The sequence below is a fragment of the Periplaneta americana genome, chromosome 7, assembly GCF_040183065.1.
Source record: "Periplaneta americana isolate PAMFEO1 chromosome 7, P.americana_PAMFEO1_priV1, whole genome shotgun sequence".
NCBI classification, from domain to species: domain Eukaryota; kingdom Metazoa; phylum Arthropoda; class Insecta; order Blattodea; family Blattidae; genus Periplaneta; species Periplaneta americana.
The window spans coordinates 7,254,789-7,278,884 of record NC_091123.1 but is presented as its reverse complement, the minus strand read 5'-3'; the positions used below and the strand labels follow the sequence as shown (position 1 = coordinate 7,278,884).

The window sequence follows — 24,096 nt, the reverse complement described above, 5'->3', positions numbered from 1 at the left end:
CATGACAAAATGTATAAGAATCCACATTACCTAAATTTCATCTGAAGGTCAGATGTCCGCCTTTGATATTAAACTACTCATTTATATAACATATTGCAGTAATAACATCGGCATCTGGAATCTTGTTGATTTTTTCACGGCTTCCTTAATGTTACTTGCTTTACAAATGCAGTAACTTTTGTGGTGTTGTAGAGTTTACTTAATTTTTGCAAATATTTAAAAACAATAATTAACAGTGCAATTTAGGTGAAAATGCAGTGGCAAGTTTCTAATTTATAATTATTATTATATTGAACGTCTTTAAAAATAATATGTTAAAAGCCTAAAGCAGTAAAATGAATATGGCGCTTAAGCGGTAAGAAGAGGGAAATTGTTATGTGTTACGTTGGGAATACTGAATGTGGTATTTCACACTTACCGCGTATTGGTTTTGTGCGGAAAGCAAGCAAATACGCACGATCTCGCACAAACTATATTTCTGGACGATCAAGCTTTTTTCCCTACTTTTTTTTTCTCTTGTACGGAGAAGGGACCGGAATCTTTACATAGCGTCACTTACATGAATTACTTACCTTCTTAGCCAAAACGTCTGCCAGGGTTAACTCAATTTAAAATAGCTGAAGATCAGGAACCGAAAAGAAAAAATGTCATATATTATGCCTTACATTCAACTGTTTTTGTTTTGAAGTTTCTAAACAAAAACATATCCCTAGGTACTCACGTCGGTTTAGCGTTGACTCAATGTTCTACATTGATCTAAAGTAGTGGTGATCATAGAGTTGGTATAATACTAATGCTGACATACATTTCTTATAAGTTCCTGTCTCTGTGCGTTTTCGCTTGACGTTAAAGGCAGTTGACGATAAATAGGGAATTCTCTTGTTTCCAGTCTGAACCCTTGGGGTGCCATGGTGAGTCATAATTTATCTCTTTATCGGACGTACCAAAGAATCAATACGTAAATAAAAAATATATGTAATATAATATATTGTAGGATTTTTCAACCCCTGACCGCTGTACGCCTGCTTATATCATATCCGGCTTTTTTTTTTTTTTTAAATGAAGGATTCACAGCCATAGTGGGCCAAGCGCCATTTATTAAAAACGGAGACAACAAGTTTTAAAGTTAAGTGAATACCATAGTTTAATGAAGATTTACATATCATTTAGTTTTAATGTGCATACTTTATATTGCTTGCTATATGTTTCATTGAATTATGGTAATCACTTAATTTTAACCCTTGTGTTTTTCGTTTTTAATATTTGGCGCTTGGCACACTATGGCTCTGGGGCTTTCAAATATGGCTTGAAAAATGACATCCTCCAAATACAGAATACATTCATTATATCAGTTTTATTGTATATATAGAATACAGTATAATCTCGCAATAAATCATTTTTGGACTTAAAGACTAATATTTTGAGAGACACGTATTTTAAAAATTAACATTGTTCTTTCCTGTAGGCTTAACGTACATACACTATGCATATCGGCGCTACCAGCGTAGCTCTGTCGGCTAAGGCGCTTGCCTACTGATCCGGAGTTGCGCTCGGGCGCGAGTTCGATTCCCGCTTGGGCTGATTAACTGGTTGGTTTTTTCCGAGGTTTTCCCCAACCGTAAGGCAAATGTCAGGTAATCTATGACGAATCCTCGGCCTCATCTCGCTAAATATCATCTCACTATCACCAATCTCATTGACGCTAAATAACCTCGTAGTTGAGAAGCGTGATTACGTATAATTCCCATATCCATTGATTTCGTTACAAATATCGGAGAAGAAATACAATAGCAGAGAATGTTACTCTTAAAAATTAACACCACTGGTATCGAGGAAGTGTTTTGCTCAATGCTGTAGTTGGGAACGAATTTTAAGGGGTAGGTCTACTGTTGAAATCTCCTTGGTCAGACTAGACTATATGGACTCGTCCTGCACTTCTTCTTCAAGGTTACTCTTCATCATGCAATCTCCGCTGCAGACCTCCTTCCTCAACGTAGCCACTACTACACATACGGCGAGGGATTATAGCAAATCGGTGTAGCAGATATGGATTTCACGGCGGTATGCAAGCTTGAAATTAACAAATCATAACTATTCCTGAAGTGCCAGACCATCTTTTTTGATCAAACAACGAATGGACAAACGTTTAAGCAAATAGGCTAATATGAGATGCCGGCCGTTACTTTTATGCCAGATATCAAAAACAATATGTTTCTCAAATAGCTAACATCCTCCATTTCCAAATACATTAAAGACTAGTCAAATATATGTTTTCAAGTTTATATTATTCGCCGGAATGGTAACAGCAAGTTTTTATTTTAGATGGTACAGCACAGATGTGAGATGAAAGTTTGCGCGCGCTGAACATTTATCGCGGGAAGACGGCAGCCGGCCGATGCTTGCTAAATAATCACCAACTTTCTCTAATGTCTGAATACTTAAAAGTGGCAAGTAAGATTACTTACATATTGTCTTCTCTTGGTTGTCCATAATTTTCCACACACGAACTAACATTTCACAATATAATACAAACCGAACGCGAGCAACAATAATCGTAAACGCAAAAGTAGGAATACCGAACAGATTCATCTGAAAGAAACTACCAACCTAAGCATGTTTGGGTTTTGATTGAGTGCAATATCCAGCAATATAAATCAATTTATTGTATTTTCTAATCGCTTATTCCGTATGGTAATACTGAAAGAGAACAAAAGAAAATCATTTGAAGCGCTAGCCATGGAGAAACATATTTCTCCATGCACTAGCAGTGACCTTGAAAAATGCATACGAACTTTAAGATACAATTAAATTCTACTCTAACCTACTAATTTTGTCATAACCTGAGAGGTCAAAATGCTTTAAAAATTTTAAGTGGTTACATCTAACAGTTATTTCTGTACAAATATATCTTCAGCAGAATATTTCAAGAGATCGTAATCCTACTACGTAATTGTGAAAATCAGTACATATTAGCACAGTCTACTATATAGTCACGAAGCTTGAGTTTTGAGGGTGTTAGAAACAATAGACTGTAACGGTTCTATTTTGCATTGCCTGTAATGAGGCGATATTAGCGATCCTAGTGGTTAGCAACTATCTAATGTTTGTATATTTACTACGTATTGAGCTTCGAGACTATATATACTAGACTGTGATATTAGTAGCTAAATCTTTACGATACCGTTACCGAAGGAAGGCAGACAGGAAGAAACGGCACATTCTTAAGTATACGAAAAGCCTAAACTAACCTGTCACAGATTTATGTATTCAAAGTATACGAAAAACCTAAACTAACCTGTCAGAAATTTGTATACGCAAGACATACGAAAAGCTTAGCCTAACCTAACCTGTCACAGATTCCCGCTAGCCTCCACTTTCACAGCTACTTTCGGTGTGAAATTGCGCTAGCACTCAATTTTTTATAAGTACAGTCAACTCCGGTTATAGTGAACTTATGTGGACCAGCATATTTCGTTCACTATATTCGAGGTTCACTAAATCCGAATTGTTTCTCCCCTAACCTTAAATGACAGGAATGAATGAAATTGTGAACAAGAAAATAAAATACTTTACAGTAATTAAAATATATCATTTTTGTGGAATGGATTACACTGTATACTGTTACTCGTTGATTTACTTAAACTATGCTGTCGACCCATGTCCGCTTGTGAAAGGCCACGTTCAGTGTCACTTATAATGTCTTATAATATTCGCCATATCTTCCAAAGAAAACACTTTACGATTCGACATTTTTATACAGTACATTCACTGTTCGAACACTAGAAATAGACTGATCAGGTAGAAATGACAAACGCTGTTATTGTCTAGGAATCACGAATCCTACCTTTGTCCTTTGACTAAAGGAGTAAGAAACTTAGAATCTTGTTCTCAACACATTTTTCCAATTTTATACAAGAAGGTCTGACTTCAAATAAGAATTTGTCAGGATATAATTTTTGTAACTTCAATTTTTAAGGTTCACTATAAACAGAAATATTAATGTAATTTTTAATGTATGCGGTCAGAACCAACGATTTAGGTTCACTATAGCCAAGTGTTCATTAAACCTACTACCTACCTACCCACATATCTACCCATCTACCAGTGCTGATGGCCCATTTGGAGTTGGAAAAAAATATCTGCTTCTCTCAGGAATAAAGCATGCAAGATACGTCACCCAAGTTTGGGAATGGAACTGAAGTTTCGTTGCTCTCAATGTTTTATTTTTATTTCTGTTTACAAATGCAGAGTATGGGTCTATGACAAGAGAAGTAATGAATGAAGGGCATGTAATATATTTTCTTTTCATATAAAGCAACATTCTGAAATTAATCTCAGGTCATTACAAATTTTTCACTACAGTTCACTCAAAGTGCGAATTATCACTTCAGTACTGCAGAACTTGTGATTATAAATCATATTAGTGGTACAGTCACCGTTTCTGGCGTGTGTCCTAGATATATAGTGCCCAGTTTGTGAGCATGTTGCTACTACAGCTGAAAATGGTACCACTTCCTATACACGTCACATCAGCCATTTGCCAAATAGTTGTCAGACTGACTGCGGCAAATGTAAAACACTCGCACTTAACATTCCCATTACTTATTTCACATGCCAAAAACGGTGACGCAGACTATAGCACAGGTCTGTAGCTGTTCTTGATGCCGAGATATTACTGAGAGAAGCAGCATGGCATGTCTAATTTTATACTCAAATTCGGCACCCTTTCGCCAGTAGTGAAGAGAGGTGGGGTCATTGAGTGTGGTCACATTGATTCATGGCCTAACTACTAATAATGTTAGCATATGGCTGTGGTTCATAGTGTTCTTACAGTAAGAATGTTGTTGTCTAGTGCCTTGCATCTGGCAATGAAGCCATTAGCAGTACAGTAAGAATGTTAAATTCTGTCATTTTCAGTGCTTACTGAGCATGCATTGTATGTTATAATTGAAACTTGGAAAACTCAGGTGGCCCAAATTTTGTTTCTGGGTCTGTACAATGACAGGATGTTAGAAAAAAATTACTACTACCAGAATTGAATGTTTATAGCAGAGAAAATAGCCAGTAAATTTTGCCTAACGCCCTCTCATTCAGGAAAAGTGTTTCTTTACATTTTGTAAATCTATTAGACACACCTCGAGGAGAGAGGAAGGAGGAGAAAGAGAGAGCAAGAGAGAGAGAAACGTTTCTTTGGGGAGGGAGGGGATTGGGTGGAACAGAAGTTACAAGGAAATAGGATTGTAGCAGAGCCATACAAATACAAAATTATATTACAAATATTTATTATAAAATTACAATCTCATGATGATTGAATTCAAATAAACATAACTGTTAATTAAAATAAACAGCTGTTTAAATTCAACTAAGTTCATACAATATACCTGTAAAATTATAATACTGATTATGTTCTGATCACAAATGGCTCAGAATATACCTAAATACATTGGCACATGTAGAAAAAAAAAGTACACACTCTTCACCAGTTACTAGGGATGTGATTTTTTCGTATTAATGATATATGCGAAATGTGTTAAAAACTTAATTTTAGGCATGGAAAATGCAAATCCCTTAATGAAAGTCCACAATTAAGTGGAATATATTTGCGAAATTGATATGAAGTTTCTGGAGAATTCCCACGAAAAATGACTATATCTTCCAAATAAAAAGTGAAAATTTTCTTCATTATAAAATATACATGGACATTTCACACATCAATTGTGTTAATAGTAACCTCGTATGTAAAAAAAAAAATTCCACAGGTGAGCGTAAAAACATTTTAACATCTTGAAAACGAACATATTTCTGACATAAGAGAATATTTAAAGGGATCCAGAGACGAGTTTCATACATTTTCAACATGTATGCTTTTTATTTTTTTTTCCCTGGAAATATCAAAGAATCTACATGAAATATTGCATGTAAATATGCCATAGTATAATTAATAAATATCCAAAAGTACACTGAAATTAGTTAATTAGTTTGATCACAATAAAAATCTTAATTCTGGATACAAAAATAAAAAAAATTTGCATTATAGTAACAATATCTCTGGATATATGAATCACATGGAAGAATGGCTCATTTCTTTGTATCAAGAATGGGAAGGAAATTATTGTATGCGATACAATTGCTACTACTGAAATCATTTCATATGAAAAATCAACAATTTGTATGTTTAATGAAATGAATACCGTTAAAGACTAAAGTTAATTAAACAGATCTAATATCCAATTGCACTTCATCTGACAAAGAACAAATACACAAATTTATGACATCAAAAAGTTTATTTTTGCCTATACTGGCATTCTTTCCTTCAATAAAAACAAAAAGACTAATTAAAACCTGAAAATTTACTTCAATTTATATAAAAAATAGTTTAGTATAATTAAACAACAGAAACCAAATTACTTTAAATAAAATACTCAAATATTATACATATTTTTGATACATCAATAAAGATTTAAAATTGATTTTAAATTAGTTATTACAGGAGAAAAATTCGCTCCGGTAGCAGGGATCGAACCTGGGTTCTTGGTTCTATGTACCAAGTGCTCTAACCACTGGGCTATGCCGAAGTTTGTTTCCATAGAAATAATAGCTGCACCTTTAAGCGAAGAGACATGTTTCCATCTGTCGCTCATTAAAACACAAATACTGAAAAGCGACATTTCAGTTTGTTTGGTGGTTAAATTCAAATGTCATACTTGTGAATAGGGATACCGTAAAATGGTAAAGTCTGTAAATAAAATTACTGTGTAATTCATGGAAAAAGTCGTTGTTTAAAAATATGGAAATAGTAAAAAAAAGTCGGTATTTAAACATACAAATCGTGAAGAAAAATTTTGAATTTAAACATGGAAACACCTTTAAAAATTGGTAAAAACACACTCATTCTCCTACAGGTTTTCCCAATATTATTAGAAAAAAAAACGAATTTACAATAATAAACTGAATGCAGCACAAATCCAGTAAACAGTGTATGATTGTGAGAAAGCAGCAGAGAAGAGAATGACTGATGTTCTAGGGTTGCCAGATCAGTGAATTTAAAGTATCGTATGAACTTAAAAAAGAAAAAATCACATTCAATTTGTTTTTATGAAAAAAAAAAAAAAAAAAAAAAAAAAAAAAAAAAATTCCCCCTGATTAGGTACCACTGGTTTAGATTACACAAGTGTGCCAGGATTTTAAATTAGGACTTTAGTATGCAAAATGTTGAAAAGCACTGCTCTAGATGGAGAATATAAAAAACATTAGGCCTGTATGTCAGATTGTGCAATTGAAATTCTGAAAAGATCACTTGTTCGGTAGTCATGACAACTGTTTTGTTATGTGACTGTATATGGCAGTGTGAAAAAATTAAAATATATTTCGAATTAGGTTGATGCTTTCTGAATTACATCTAAGACTTTCTGAATTATAATTGAAAAGTGTGATCCCAAAACGCGTTAAGTTTATTTTTATGAAAGGAATGGACAGGTTTTTTATTCATTGGTCTACAGACTAACGAGTTTTCAAGTGACATGCACAATAACACAAACTTTTAGACAAGGATTGGCGTTGTTTTGGAAGAAAACAAGCTTAAAATATAATGACAGAGGTCTTAAACAAAATCATATATTAAATGTATAAATCATAAATGGACTGAGCGAGTTTTGGGATCACACTCTTAAATTGCAGGCCTATATCAGAAAAAGTAAATTGTAATTCAGTAAACATCAGTAATATAATTTTATTGAAATTAATTATTCAGGTTGTGTAATAGAAATTCTGAAAAACTCATTTGTTTGTAGTCATGACAACTAACTGTTTTGTGTATATGACTGTATAATTATAAATGGCAGAGCGAAAAAATAATAATATGTTTCGAATTAGGTTGGTTTCTGAATTACCTTTTCTGAAATTCATTTCAGTAATCTGAAATATAATTTGGTCTTTTCTGAATTATAGTTAGAAAAGTTGTAAAAGGAGTGGTGCATGGCTTGTATATTTTAGTACCTATAATCCGACCTCTAGTCATTCTTTCACTCCAGTAGATAACGTAACACTTGGCACATTCTTGTACTAGGTTTCCTCCTCATTGGTAGACAGTTGAGCACCCTTTCACTCCTCATACTGTTACCATCTGAATGCCAGTCACAGTACTACATCCAGCTGCATCACTTTGAGTACTATTTAAATAGACATACATAATTTTTACTTGCAATGATAAGTACAATATATTTTGGTTAACAACGTTTTTAAAGTTTACTCATCTCATTCCAGTGTTTGAAACAAATATACTGAAACGTACATACAGACATACAATAAAAAAAAACATCCACTTAGTATTTTTCATGTTATATATGGAGACAAAGTGTAGTAATGTACGAACTCTCTTGGCAGTTGAAACATTCAGTTCTATTTTATCACAGATAATTGTTACACGTGAAGAAATCCTGTAACAGACCAGCTCACTGTGCCCTGGATGAAAGAAAAATAAGCATCAAAATTTTGAAGATAATTTCTTTCAATTGTGTCTTGATGAATATCAATCAATCTTCTTAATGTATCTAGCTTTTTGCTGACAATATAAAGTCCACTATAGTCCACTGTAGTCTTTTTAGTTGTTGTTTTTCACGAGAAATGAGGGGTATTTTGATCGGTCTGAATTCACTTCAGTAGATGGATTTAAGGGAGAACCTTACTGAGTTGAAAAGGCTTTTCTTATTTTTTTACTAATTTTCACCATATTTTTAGTATTAATTAGAATGGTTAAAAGAGATATCCACTAAATTTGAAGTGATTTGGATACACAGTTTGGGGTTTATTGTAATTAAAAAATAAATTTGAATAATTTTGAAAAAGTCCTAATTTTTTAGTTAAGACTTTAAAACTTTTCTAAAATACAATATGAAATTACATAAATAAGGTGTACTACGGCTTCTCTTTTTAGAAACTTCTAATATAGAAAAAAATACATATTATGGGATACTTTTTTAATTAATATTTTCCGGTTTTTCAAACTTTAACACAAAATATTTTTTAAAAGAGGATGCATTTTTTTATATCCATAATACAGTTTATACACAACATGTGTATATGTATGTAAAGTTTCAAGGAGAATGGTGCAAAACTGAAGGTCTTGGAACTATGCATTGTAATAAAATGTAAGTCTGAGAAAAAACCACTGTAACTTCAATGAACAAAACATTAGGACAACGCACATGTCATTTAAATGCCGCTATAGTTCCTTTAAAAATGACAACGTTCGAAAAATAAACAAATTCCCGTGTGATGCAAGGGTTGGGGTATCATATTCTTATGGCAAAACCTCAGTTTTCGTTTCAGTATCATTTTAGGCCTAAAAGCTCGGTAGGGTCCCCCTTAACTACTCCAAACAAATTGTTAATTATAGTGTGTCCCAATAAAAGGTAGACACATTTTGAGTGTCAATATAACACATAAAAATGAAGACGGTGATAGAATACTGGGTGAAGTGTGGTACCTATATTATATATTATTAAGTAAAAATATTACTTCTTATAAAAAGACATTTCTGTTCTGAAAAAACTGAATTCTCAAAATATTATTTTTAGTAAGTTGTTTCTGTTTATGTGTATTTCATTTTCCAATTATTCTAAGTTTATACTCATATATTATGTACATTATATAGACCTATGCCTTTTTTCTCAGAAGTTTTTATTTTTGTTTTGCTTGTAAACTAACGATATAACCTCAAATCCAAGATCTTATGAATATTCATTAACAAAACAGCATTTGACGCAACAAGTATCAGCAAATTATTACAAACTACTAACAGACTGAGTCAGCACAGGACAGCAAGACATTGGTGGTAGTGGTGATCATTTTGAACATTCATAACTTCAAGGCAAGTAACACAAGAATGGTTTAACATTTGTTGACTGTACTTGTTAAAATATACAGTAATAGAAAGTGTACGCAATACATTGGAACACACTGTATAACTAGTCTTCCTGCCCTCTCTGATAATAAACCTTACCTCTACAACCAGATCTCTCTTCTTCTTATGCACCAGTCTTTTGTTTTTAATATTTCTGAAGAATGGTGGCATGTATGTTGAATTGCTGGTTCAAGCCTACATAATTTTTTGGCATCACATAAAGTGTGTAAACCACATCTCCTGCAAAAGTAGAGAGAGCATGTTAAATAACATATTACACAAAGTTGTAAGTTTTAAGACATGAGAACAATGATATAAATTAGTGAGTGAGGGAGGTAAGAGACGACATAAGTTCCAACATCATTTTAGACTGGGTGACTTCCAATACAACATGGTTTGAACAGACCATCTGAAGCATTTCAAACATAAACTGCTTGAAAATGACCTCTATATTACTTTGTTTTCATCTGCAGTAATTCGATCGAAATGTATCTGATGAGACGTTTTTGTTTACATTTTCCTCTTGCAAGTCTTGCGAAGTGGATAATTGGAGTTACATTTCATATTCTCAAAACTAATTGACATGTCAAAAACTTATCTGACAAAACTTGTTCACATTGACTGGATCTATTATCTCTGTGAATTAATGTACTAGGTTCTCTTCCACCCTGTATACAATGGGCATAAGTAACGAACTTTGATTAATATACTTGGTATTATGGTTACCAGACATTTAGCAAGATATGTTCATATTTTGAAGGTCTGTCCTATCATCCACAGTTTGGCCTATAATAAATTTCAGAACATAAATTCTGAATCTAATTGTATTTTTCTCAAAAACTAACTTTGGAATATACTTTGCAGAGAATCTAATACTTTGAAAATTTAGCAACACTTCAACATGTTAATTTAGAAGAAATTCTTGACTGCCCACTTTTACTACATCATACTACTTTTGATCAATAAAACAGTACGGAACAATGTGTTTCAATCAATCATGACTGCTATCCTACAATTTTTATCACCTCCCTAGCATTTGTTTCTTTGTTTGCCAACATTGTACTTTGACTAATTGACGAGCTAGAGGCACACTCGAGTTGCCCCAAGCCCTTCAATTGTACCTTTTAAAATTATTCATGTTTATTTTATCACCCTTAATTAAAACTTTTCTATCATCTATCTTGTTTATATTATTTAGGTTATGTTATAGCTTCTGCTGTATGAGATTATGGATAGTCACGTATCAGAGATGTTGTTGTTATCTAATGCCAGGCTTTGGCAACGAAGCCATTAGCGTTCTTGCTCTCCAATATTTATCTGTGGTGGATCCATCAGGTAGAACTTCACAGGTTATGAGATGATCTTCAGTCATTTCTTCTTCTTTGTTGCATAGAGGGCAATTTGGATTTGTGTAAATTCCTATTTTATTCAAGTGTTTGGCCGAATAATCGTGTTCTGTAAGCAGTCTGAATTTTGCTACTGCAGATTTACGTGGGACTTCTGGAATAATTTCTGTTTTTTTTATTAAAATGCTCCATTTTTTTATCTTTGGCTTTGGTACATAGTGCTTGGTTTTGCTTGACTTTATATTTATTTTTAATTAGTCTTTTCATGAATGTAAAAGGTAGGCTTGTATTTGTATTCTGAATTAAATTGGATCCTTTTTTTGGCAAGAAAGTCAGCAGTTTCATATCAGAGATTGTTTAATATAATATATTGATAACTGAAGTGAAATGCAACTGTTGTAATAAAAATGAAACTGAATCAACAAAGTCTTCTTGACTAGTAATCGTCCATAGAGTTCAATGAAAATTGTATAGTTGACACAACTGGTAACAAGAGAACAGCTCATTATAACACACTACTGCCATCTAGCGGAATATTTGTAATGATGAGATGGTACAATAATACATTTTCAAGACAGTTTAGTATCTTAGTAAGTTAATTAATATTTTATTGTATTAGAGTACTTTATTTCTTCTAATCTTTATATACTTTCTTCTAGTCGTACAACAGTCAATTAAATCACAGTCGAGTTTTTATTTTCTCTAGATAAATCAAAACCTCTAGTGAGATTACTGTAGATAAAACTGGATAAGCGTTTGAAATGTAATATATCAGCTGGTTTTGGTTCTAAACAGCTAAGATTTCTCACAAATAATCATACATTCTTCAAGAATTCATACTGACGGCCCAATTCAAAAGGGAAACAACTCAATTTAGTATATTCCCTGTTGTTGTTGTTGTTATTATTATTATTATTATTATTAATTATTGTTAGTATTATTAGTATTATTATTAATTGTATTTTTAATTAATAAGTTTATTATTGTCATTATTGAGTGTAATTAGTTACCACTGCCACCGGGTATATACCCACTGCAGTGTGAATAAATACATACAAATTGCCACACATACAAAATTTACAGTTCTGAGAAACCTGCATTTTAAACCTTTATGTTGCTGTGAAAAATGGAAGGATCGTTGAAATTACTTCAAATTCTGTTATTGATGTTTTATATATACTACAAGCTTCAAATTAGGGTGTGTTAATTGGAATTTGCACAGCAACATGAAGCTTTAAAATTCAGGTTTCTCAAAACTAAATTTTGGATTATTTCCCTTTTGAACTGGGCCATTGATATTATGTGTTATAAATTTGAGTACGGTATTACAGACTCAAAAATGGTTTAACTATGAAGTTCTAAACGTCTCTTATTTTTTAGTTGATTATTTAACAACGCTGCATCAATTACTATGTTATTTAGCATTGAGATTAGTGATAGTGAGATGATATTTGGAGAGATGAGGCTGAGGATTCACAATAGATTACCTTGCATTTACCTCGGAAAAGACCCAACCAGGTAATCGGCCCAAGCGGGGATCGAACCCGTGCCCGAACACAACTTCAGATCAGCAGGTAAAGGTACGGTCACACGTCGCTACTTTTGCTGCGCAACCTTTTTACTGCAGCTGCAAAAGTTGCGTGTCGTGTTCACACGTAAGCCAAAAGTAGTGTGCTGCACGCTACTTTTCGTGCTGCACAACCTGAGTGCTGCAAAAGTTGCAACTGGAGGTTGCGAGTCTGTTCACACGCAAGGCGCTACTTTTGCAGCCGCAGTCATGCTGCAGGTTTCCATCTCCGTGTTGACTTCTCAATATACATTTTGTGGTTATGTTCACATTATTAATAAACTCATGCGAAAGCTTACTTATCTATTATTTGCCTTTCTGTCGTAACTAGTATTCAGAAATTGGCATTATTTTTACTATAAAGCTTTTAAAAATACCTATATACTTAAATGATAACCAACAGCATATTCACGTAATCAATGTTGGCAACCCTCCTGTTTGAAACTACGCTACAGAAAATTTAAAAAGTGAATTATATCGTCGGCAAATATGCTCAGACTGTGTTGTGCATTTAATAACTGTTACAAATGATATTTTCATCACATCTAACATTAAAATACATCCAAACAATAAAGGTATCATTGGCACATTTGGGTGGCAACACTGGTCGCAACCGCAGCAGAAGTTTCAACAAAACCAATATCAAAAATGCTGCGGCTGCAACCCTGAGAACCCTGTTCACACGTCGCTACTTCTAAGCTGCGCGCAGCATGGAAAAGTAGCGGGCAGCAGGTTCGGCAGCCGCTACTTTTCGGGTTGCACTGTTGTTCGTACGTCGTAGTACGAGAGTTGCGCAGTTTTTTGTACTGCATCGCTGCAAAAGTAGGGACGTGTGACTGTACCTTAAGAGTCTTAACTGACTGAGCCATGGCGGTGGCTGAAAATTTTATTAAAACTGACTTAACTTATTCTCCTCCTATTGTTTTCAAATGCTATTTCAGATGTTATTAAAAGCAATTTGAATTATACGTTTTTTTTCTCCACTTATGCGTTTTTTTTCAGATCACCAAATTGTGTAAATTTAATTTTACTGTTTTTGGGTATAACAACAACTCTGTCATTTTGTTACCTGCAGCTGGAGGTGTCGTGAAGGTCAGGTACGCTACGAGTGCTCCAGTCTTTATTGTCTTTGCTGCCAGCAAGTTCTCACTCAGCCCCAGGATGCAAGTCCATTCTTCACACACCCTTCTATCGTTTGCATTAGTTTTGCTCAGACGAACAAGCAGTGTGTACTCCTTGCCAGGGAACAGCCTTACAGGGCTTCCTTTCAATCTTATGTAACGACACGTAACTTCATTGAACACTTCCAGATGAACACTCACTGTTGGCAGATTTCCCAGAGCATTCAAAATCTGTAACATAACAAACCATTCATGTGTTTTAGGTACAGCTTTAAGTACTGAAAAATCTGTGATATTCAATTTTTTTTAGCAATAGATATAACTCACAGGAAATTGCTATTTATATAACTAAAGTCACAGATTTTCTTAAATATTGGGGGGAATCTATTTTCAATTCATTAAAATGTAATTAAAGGTCCAATTTAATTATTCAAAATGGTGGCTACCCTCTATGCTAAAATTAAGTTTTTCCCTACCAAACACTAATTTTGAAGATATTTCAATTCTGTTTGTTTTATTTTAAAGTTAAAAGTTAGTTACAAGGAACTGACCACAATCAGATTTTATGTGAATAAAAATATCTTTTAATTTATTTTTATATTTGCATTAAGAGTTTTTTTTAGGGATATGAGCCATAAAAAATGTTTTTTTCTCACAAAATATCAAATAGAGGAGCAAAATTCTGGTCATTTCCCTAGAATTGAAGAAATAATACCGCGTAATTGACAAAATGTGAATTTTACAGGAAAAGGAAAAAACTGGCTTACAGAAACTCAAAATTAGTATTATAATAAAACAAAGGAAATATATTTTTATTTTTCTTTTTACACAAAATACAAAATTGGTGTGTGCAATGCCACAAATACCAATGCAACAAAAATATGAAAATCGCCAAAATGTCAGTTATGAGGTATTGTTTCTTCAACAACGTTATGTATATGTTAACATGCACAAAAAATTTCATTAAAATCTGTTTAACAGTTTTTCAATTATTACAGAAAAAGTTTTGAAAAAAATGTTGTTGTTTTCTAATGCCAGGCATTTGACAATAAAGTCATTTGACCTCTTGCACTCCAATATTTTTCGAAGATATTATCATGGTCAGCCACTGAAGCACAGATTTTGAGGTGTTCCGAATCCATTTCTTGGTTTGAGTTGCACAATGGGCAGTTAGGGGACTGATATATTCCAATTCTATGCAGGTGTTTGGCCAAACAATCATGGCCTGTTGCCAATCTAAATGAAGCTACAGACGATTTTCATGGTAAATTCGGGAATTAACTGTGGATTATGATGCAGAGAGTTACATTTTTTCCCTTGTGGTTTTCAAAATGTAGGTTACGGGAAATGAGCTTTAAAAACATAACATATTTTGTTACCTTTCCCTCCATTGTAACTGACTAAAATCCTCCACGGGCATTCCACAGTATATACACTGTTGGTGAATAATCTACGTAAAGATTAATTTTTTTGTCCTACAGAATTATTTGTTATGGTTACCATTTGTTATTAATGGAAAAAATACCAAAGGTGAGAAATTCGATCCGGTGCTGTGGATTGAGCCACAGCGTAGCTCAATGGTAGAGCACTCGGTGCTAGAACCGAGGATCCAGGTTTGATCCCCAGTGCCGGAGCAAATATTTAACCAATGGCAATCTTAACAGATAATTCTGTAGAGCAAAAAAAATTAATCTTTATGTAGATAATGTTAGTATGATAAAAGAGACCTATTAGAATGCGAGAACTATGTTAGTTCGAATTTTTTAAAAAGTGGATTTAAGTCACTTTGGAAATACAGTCTTCAATTTAAGATTTGAGTAGTTTCCTATAATGCGGAAATTTTTGTGATTCGGAAAAAAATGTTCTTCCCTTGCGAGTCTGCTTTTAACAACTTTCACTGCATTATGAAAGAATCAACGAAGAGTTGCTTGGAATTTTTTTTCAGCTGACTCAGTAACCCATGCAAACTCACTAACCTCACTTATTTCATGAGCCTCCAGGTGGTCCTGCAGAGCTGCAGTTACAGTATCTTGATGCCTGCAGCACACAGACTGAAGTTCTGACAAGGACTTCACCACATTCTGTCCCTGAGTTATTAGGTACTTCACGTTGTGAGCAGTAACATGAGGCAGAGTTAGGAACGGCGCAACTCCATCATACCAGCTGCCAACCGTCAACATCTGCAGCAGCAAATGTGCTTGTAAGGCACTCTTCAGCCATCCCTTGCTGCAGCAGATCATGAAGACTGCCTGAAAATCATCCCCATTGCATTTAGTTTAAGTATTTCTCAAAGGAAAGAAAATTTATTAATGAAAGATAACCAATTAAATACCATTCATATAAAACATAGTTTGGCCCTCATGGACGATGTTACAAAATCTGAAACAAATTAACTAGTTTTGAAGACTCCGGCTATGGAAACAATTGAAAAAAGATACCCACATATGGAGTGATTAAACATTTATACAGATGGATCCCTTATATCTAGGGGTGTGACTTTTTGGTATTAATGATACATGGGAAATGTGTTAAAAACTTAATTTTAGACATGGAAAATGCAAATCCTTTAACGAAAGTTCAAAATAAAGTGAAATACATCCGCGAAATTGGTAGAAATCCAAGAAATTACTTCATAATTACGATGTTTTTAGCAAAAAAACAGGTTTCATGGAAGACAAGAAAAATGACTTTATACCAACTAAAATGTAAAAATTTTCGTTATAAAATATACATGAACAATTCAATGTATTCATTCAGATTACACGCATGTGACATCTGGCAACGATGTACGCATAATTTCAGGGACCATACAATGGTCAATTCTCTTTCCTGCAACAATTGCCTTCATGAAATCAAGAACAATTTTCTGTTAGTTAAAGGGATTGTTTCAATAATAAGTTTAAAAAATGTTATTTCATTATTATTTAAGTTTTTTTCAGAGTGCAGAATTTGCGCGAAATAGCTTGGGTTTTTTTTTTACGAAATATCACCGAAATTAAACCATTTTAATCACCGAAATCACACCCCTACTTATATCACACTCAAGAGAAGCAGGACCTGGAAAGGTAAATGAAACAGGAGACTTTTTGGCTAGAAAGGACGCTGGAATTTTATAATCATCTATAAAAACGGACAGGCTAAACTGTACTTACATGCATGATCCTATATGCAGTGGCAACAGCTTTCTTCACATCAGATCCATAATCCACAAAGTTGGCCAGCTGATTTCTTAATCTTGAGAAATGGGACTGAAGGAGCAAGAACACCTTCATGACTGATGGAATGGAATGCTTGTAGTCCACTTTCCACCTGCTGTGTTCTTCCAATATGCTTTTACAACAGTAACAATATTATTAATGACATAAAACACTGCAGGTACAACAATTTTATTACATCACAATACAGGGTGATTCGAAAGATTTTTGTAAAATACTATGTAGTGAAAGATTGGCTATTTATAACACAAAATAAACATTACTTTTTTTTTTAATACGAAATCTTTTCAGAGATACAATATTTTGAAGTATAATTTCAAACAAAGTGATATTATGATGCGATTTTTATTACATGGGGTTAATATTGCTTAATTAGGATTGTAATGACATCAGAACAACACTAAAATACCATTAAATATATGATCTAGCTCAGGAAACATTTTCTGTAAAAAAAAAAAAAAAAAAAAAACAATTTTAAAACAAAAAAGACAGTCATACTGATTTGTAATTTTAGCTACAAATTGTAGAATTTATCCTTAAAAATGTACAGTAAAAGTTTCATTAAGATATGCCAATGGTTCCTGAGAAACATGCATCTAAATATGTGGGGGTCTAGGATCTTTCACTTATTCCTTCAGGAAATATTTTTTTCTTAATAAAAATTTTTAGAAAATTTAATATTGAAGGTAATGATTAAGAAAAAAATATTTCTTGAAGAAACAGGTAAAAGATTGTAGACTATGTTGTTGATGTAGGTTTTTAAAACATTCCAGTAAAAGAATCATGTAAATATTTAATTGTATATTTTACATATTATGTAAATGCTTTACAGTTTAAAAAAATATGCAAATTTGATATTATTTTTACGGTAATTATCAGCTATTTTAATATTCTGAATAGTGTTTCATAAAGTGTAATGTATATATATTAAGTATGAAAAGTTTTGTTCATTTAGCTTTTATAGTAGCTGAGATATAAAAAAAATGAATTTCATTCAATTCTTGCAGGCCCATGGTGTACCTTCCCCCTTAAATGATCCTTAAATTACTTCCTGTTGTGGTAAAGTTTCATTTAATTATCTTTAACAGTATTAAAAATACAAAGATTTAAAATATTCAAATTTATAAGAGCTTCAAGCAAACCCTCTAACTACCCAGTATCGTTAAACCAATTTGTTACGCATGAGTGAACAACTAAGAAACAAGGTTAAACATGTGAAATTAAAAAGATAGTGATTTTTTTTTATTTACAACACTGCTTTTCGATTAATTTATCTTTTAAGCTTTGTGAATAAGTACAACACACACGAAAGTCTCAAGTTTACTGCTGAACAACAGCAGACACCTAGTGTGCGATTTGTAACAACAGTGAAGTAAACATGAATGAATTAAATTGTCGTACAATTCAGTATTACCTATTAAGTTCGACATCACCAATTCTCAACTGCAGTTCTTTGAACTCCGGAGCTTGGGCTACAATTAGCATCATGTCCTCCTGTGTCATATCAGAACACACTTTCACATTTAAGAGCTTGATCGTGTAATGGGACAGTTCATTGGATGAAGACAACACACCCAGAAATGTTGGATACAGCTGTCCTGACTGCTGCAAGCAGAGAGGAGAATATGAGTACAGTACATTAAAATATAACTACTTACCCATTCTAAAATGATTACCACTATTGATCAAGGAAAACTGTATCTTCCTGGAACCAGTTTCACCCCCCTGTGAAAACTCAGCTGATGATAATGATGCTAATAATAATAATAATAATAATAATAATAATAATAATAATAATAATAATAATAATAATGATAATGACAATGATGATAATAATAATAATAATAATAATAATAATACACAAATTAAAAAAAACCGATAATGTAAATTGTAATCAATTTTAATAATGATCCCCCAGGCACAAAATTAAAAAAAAACCGATAATGTTGTTGTTGTTTTCTAATGTCAGGCATTTGACAATAAAGTCATTTGACCTCTTGCACTCCAATATTGTGAAAATGGCAAGTTGTAGCCGATTTAAGTGAACACCATATTTTAACGCTTTGGTGGCTACTTCATTCACACACAACCCCCAGAATGTCTGGAGGACCACACCTGCTGTTGGTCGACGGGTCCATTGGACCTAGCTGGGAGATCTTGTTGATCATCAGCTTTCCCTCCTTAAGCCACTGGAGGACGATTTTAGTGCCATAGCAGGTCAGCACTAGGAACAGAAAAGTAGAAAGAGGAGGAAGGAAAGGGAAATGAACCCCTAGGCCTCGAACGCTCTAATGCCGTCGGGGTCGAAGAAAGTCAGAGGACTGGATAGGAAGGGTAAAGAGGGAATTAGGTATTGAATAGAGGAAAATTATGGGCGAATCCAGAAATGCATATAGAGTGTTAGTTGGGAGGCCAGAGGGGAAAAGACCTTTGGGAAGGCCGAGACGTAGATGGGAAGATAATATTAAAATGGATTTGAGGGAGGTGAGATATGATGGTAGGGACTGGATTAATCTTGCTCAGGATAGGGACCAATGGCGGGCTTATGTGAGGGTGGCAATGAACCTCCGGGTTCCTTAAAAGCCAGTAAGTAAGTATAGAGGAAAATTATACCAAATTCAGTCATTAACTCATCAAGCTGACCAGTGCTAATTGATGAGTAGCCCCTCCATTTAGTTCAGCTTGTAAAATTATGCTTACTAACAGGTGCACCACGGGAAGGTAGGGATGGAACATTGGGTATTTGTCCAGGTTGGTTCCTTAAAGCCTTCAATGGGAAGGATTAATGGCTCTCCCCCCTGTATCCGACAGATACCCTTTTGCAGCCAAAACCGATAATGTAAATTGTAATCAATTTTAATAATGACGCTCCCCAGGCACAAAATAAAAAAAAAACCGATAATGTAAATTGTAATCAATTTTAATAATGACCCCCCCAGGCACAAAATAAAAAAAACGATAATGTAAATTGTAATCAATTTTAATAATGACCCCCCCCCAGGCACAAAATTAAAAAAAAACCGATCATGTAAATTGTAATCAATTTTAATAATGATCCCCCCAGGCACAAAATAAAAAAACTGATAATGTAAATTGTAACCAATTTTAATAATGACCCCCCCACGCACAAAATTAAAAAAACCGATAATGTAAGTTGTAATCAGTTTTAATAATGACCCCCCAGGCACAAAATTAAAAAAAAAACCGATAATGTAAATTGTAATCAATTTCAATAATGACCCCCCCTCAGGCACAAAATTAAAAAAAAACCGATAATGTAAATTGTAATCAATTTTAATAATAACCCCCCCAGGTACAAAATTAAAAAAACTGATAATGTAAATTGTAATCAATTTTAATAATGATCCCCAGCCACAAAATTAAAAAGACCGATAATGTAAATTGTAATCAATTTTAATAATGACCCCCCAGGCAAAAAATTAAAAAAACCGATAATGTAAATTGTAATCAAATTTAATAAAGACTCCCCCAGGCACAAAATTAAAAAAACCGATAATGTAAATTGTAATCAAATTTAATAATGACTCCCCAGGCACAAAATTTAAAAAACCGATAATGTAAATTGTAATCATATTTAATAATGACCCCCCAGGCACAAAATTAAAAAAACCGATAACGTAAATTGTAATCAATTTTAATAATGACCCCCCCCAGGCACAAAATTAAAAAAACCGATAACGTAAATTGTAATCAATTTTAATAATGACCCCCCAGGCACAAAATTAAAAAAAACCGATAATGTAAATTGTAATCAATTTTAATAATGACCCCCCCCCCCAGGCACAAAATTAAAAAAACCGATAACGTAAATTGTAATCAATTTTAATAATGACCCTCCAGGCACAAAATTAAGAAAACCGATAATGTAAATTGTAATCAATTTTAATATGACCCCCTCCCCCTCCTCGACAAAATTCTGTATACGCCATTGGTGACCTGAATATCATTTTTAACTAATGAGCATAAAAAAGTATCAAAACTGTTTTAATTCCTTTTTGGTATTTACAGATTCTTAAATTAATCCATTTCACAATTTGATATAACCTTCGTACAATCCATACAGTAAAACATCACTTTTATATTTTTATAGGGTCTGAAGAAAAAAGCCTTAAGTGAGAAAAACGTAGAAGTGAAGTGACATTAAACAACATCTGTAACTGCATTAAACAACAAGCGATTATTTTACAATAAAAAAAGGAATAATCATGCCCTCATATTCTGATAACTGTTCCATGATTTTACAAAATGTTTCACTGTTTCTGAAGCAGTAACAGCGTCATTAAAGGACACAAGATTGTTGGAGACAAACATGGACAGCTTCAAATGTCCATGAATTTCAAAGTGGGTCGCATCTTATCAATGAACACAACTGTATTTTTATGTTCTTACATTTTCACAGCAAACCTAATTTCGAGCAAAATTTATTTAGAATGTATAAATGACGTTTCATATCTCTTAAGGTTTAAAATAGATCATCTAAGTGTAAAAAAAACCAATGAACAGAAAACATATAACCGAAATAAATACTAAGTATAGAAATTTTGCCAGAATCTCAGAAAAAAATAAAAATAAAATATGAAAAAAAAGTGCGAAAAGTATAAAAGAAGTTTTAATTTACTATCTACATCTGAATGGGTAACCTCTCTCAAAATGAACGCCAATTTAGCAGCAGTTAGAGGAGTACCTGGTCGCTCTTTGGACGGATCCCGGTGCAGACATGGCTGCCCGGAGACTGAAACCCTTGCCCACGTCCAAGGTCAGTGTAACAGAGGTTTATTCCTCCGAAATGCCAGACACCATCTTGTTCAATCCTTAATTGCAACTGCTTTAAGAAAAAAAGTCTTGGATAGTAGAAGAGGAAGTTTTTTGCCTTGCTACTAATGGCTCCTCTAGTCGTATTGACATCATAGCGTATTCCCAGATTACCAAGAAAGGTTATATAATTGATCCTACCATAAGGATTGAAACGGGGAGTAGCCAGCCGAAGGATGTCAATAAAGAAAAGATCAACATTTATCTGCCAACAGTTGATTACTTCAAAGCAAAATACCAGCTTGAAAACATTGAGATGATTGGTCTTCTTATTGGAGCTCGTGGTGTGATTCCCAAGTTCTTTGAAAGCTTTAGGAAGACTTTTGAACTACCACAGACACTTACTGCTGACATCATAACTTCAGTTTTGAAACGCTCTCGCCAAATTCTGAGTCATCATATTCACTCTGTTTAATTTTTTTTTCTTTTCTTCACTTTATAATTCATATATGTTTATTTTAATTTTCTTTCTACTAAATTTATGTAAACATTTAATATTGTAAAATTCATGTACGAGAGTATACTGAGTCCTTCTGGGCTACCTCCAATAGGGGGCAGTTATTATTATTATATTATTATTAACATTGTAGTTCTTCTTTTAAAATCTGATGCTATAAATTACCTCACATTCCTGTAAATCTCAATCACTCACCTCACAGGTAACAAGGCAAGTTGACGCCAGGGTTTCTAATGATTTCTGCACTATATGTAACAGACAGTCTGCAGCATTTGAATCTTGTTTACAGAAGGATCCCAAATAAAAACAAGGATTGCTCACAAGTCGCTGGCCCAAATAGCTTTGCGAAAGATGCTGCACTGCTGAACCCTTCGATTCTATTGACTTCGCAACAATTTCATTGTTGAAGTGTTCTGGAAGCTTGTCTAGCAGGCGTGACTCTAACAGCAGCACATCTATAAAAAGCAAAGGAATCAATCACCTAAGTAAATTATTGCAATCAAAAACAGTTACTAGAAAGTGCATTTTAAGATGTGCCACAATCTTAAATACCAATTTTTATTTCACTTAAAAACACACATTTTGCACTCTTATTTCTTACAGAATGTAATTTCCTTGGCATAGAACAGGGATTTAATATTGCTGTAAGAAACCGAAGTATGTGATGAGGGTACTAAGAAAAGGCTGTGATAAATCCAAAGAGATTGCATATAAATCACTAGTACGTCCAGTAATGGAATATGGTGCTGCATGTTGGGATCCTCACAGATTAGAACATATTAAGACATTGGAAAAGATTAAAAAACGGGCTCTCAAGTGTTGTCGGAAAAATTCACCATTAAAATGGGACACACTCACGGACAGGAGAACGCGAATTCGATTATGCGCACTGTTCAAAACATACAGAGGTGAGCCTGCCTGGAGAGAAATAAAAAATAGATTGCAGCCGCCAAATTACTCTTCAAGGAACGACCACTCATATAAACTGAAGGAAAGAAGACAGAGGACGGACACTGGAAAGCTTTCTTTTCTCAATTGTACTATCAGGGACTGGAATGCTTTACCTGCAGACTTACTAAAGGCTTTACCAATAACCAAAAATGTATTTAAAAATAGGCTTAAGGACTTTACTAATAGACGGTAATTATACACAGTATTTAAAGGGTGTAATTGATATTTTGTTATTGAAGTGTTGTATCAGTGAAGAATTATGTTGTGTCAGTGAAGTGTGTTGTGTAAGTGAAACGTGTTCCTGTCAGTGAAGCTTTATAGTTTATAGTGGCAGTGCAAAGTATTTGAACAGTGAAATGTTTTTGAAGTGTTAGTGAAATCAGGATAGAATCAATGAAATGAGTCGTAGTACCAGTGCAGTGAGTGAGTTGACAGCGAAATGAGTGTAGTGTTGAAAGGTACTTGTGCATGTATGAACATATCATACTCGTGGGTTTTAGTTCGAACTTAGGGTTAAGATACAAATTAGATTTACTTTAAATGTTATTTTAAGTGATCGTGCTTCATTTAATTTAGGATGTTCCCTGTTATTATTATTATTATTATTATAATAAATTATTGTATTAATTATTCGTATTATTATTAATTATATTTTTTATTAATTGTGTTTATTATTGTCTTTATTGAGTGTAATTAATTACGACT

General features: G+C 33.5%; 1 protein-coding gene across 2 annotated transcripts in view; it reads right to left on the bottom strand.

Moving 5' to 3' along the window:
- Positions 1 to 5,265: 5,265 nt before the first annotated feature.
- Positions 5,266 to 24,096, bottom strand: part of LOC138702847 (activating signal cointegrator 1 complex subunit 3-like) — a 64,617-nt gene continuing 45,786 nt past the window's right edge. Inside the window, exons 23-29 of one of the 2 annotated variants that reach the window (XM_069830194.1) lie at positions 22,636 to 22,895; positions 18,565 to 18,755; positions 17,088 to 17,265; positions 15,912 to 16,184; positions 13,884 to 14,166; positions 10,001 to 10,141; positions 5,266 to 8,460 (exon numbers count right to left, since the gene is read on the bottom strand). In XM_069830194.1, coding sequence (XP_069686295.1) covers positions 10,047 to 10,141; positions 13,884 to 14,166; positions 15,912 to 16,184; positions 17,088 to 17,265; positions 18,565 to 18,755; positions 22,636 to 22,895 — 1,280 coding nt within the window. In that variant the 3' untranslated portion in view covers positions 5,266 to 8,460; positions 10,001 to 10,046. The remainder of the gene's footprint in view (positions 8,461 to 10,000; positions 10,142 to 13,883; positions 14,167 to 15,911; positions 16,185 to 17,087; positions 17,266 to 18,564; positions 18,756 to 22,635; positions 22,896 to 24,096) is intronic. The other variant, XM_069830195.1, reaches the window with a different exon arrangement.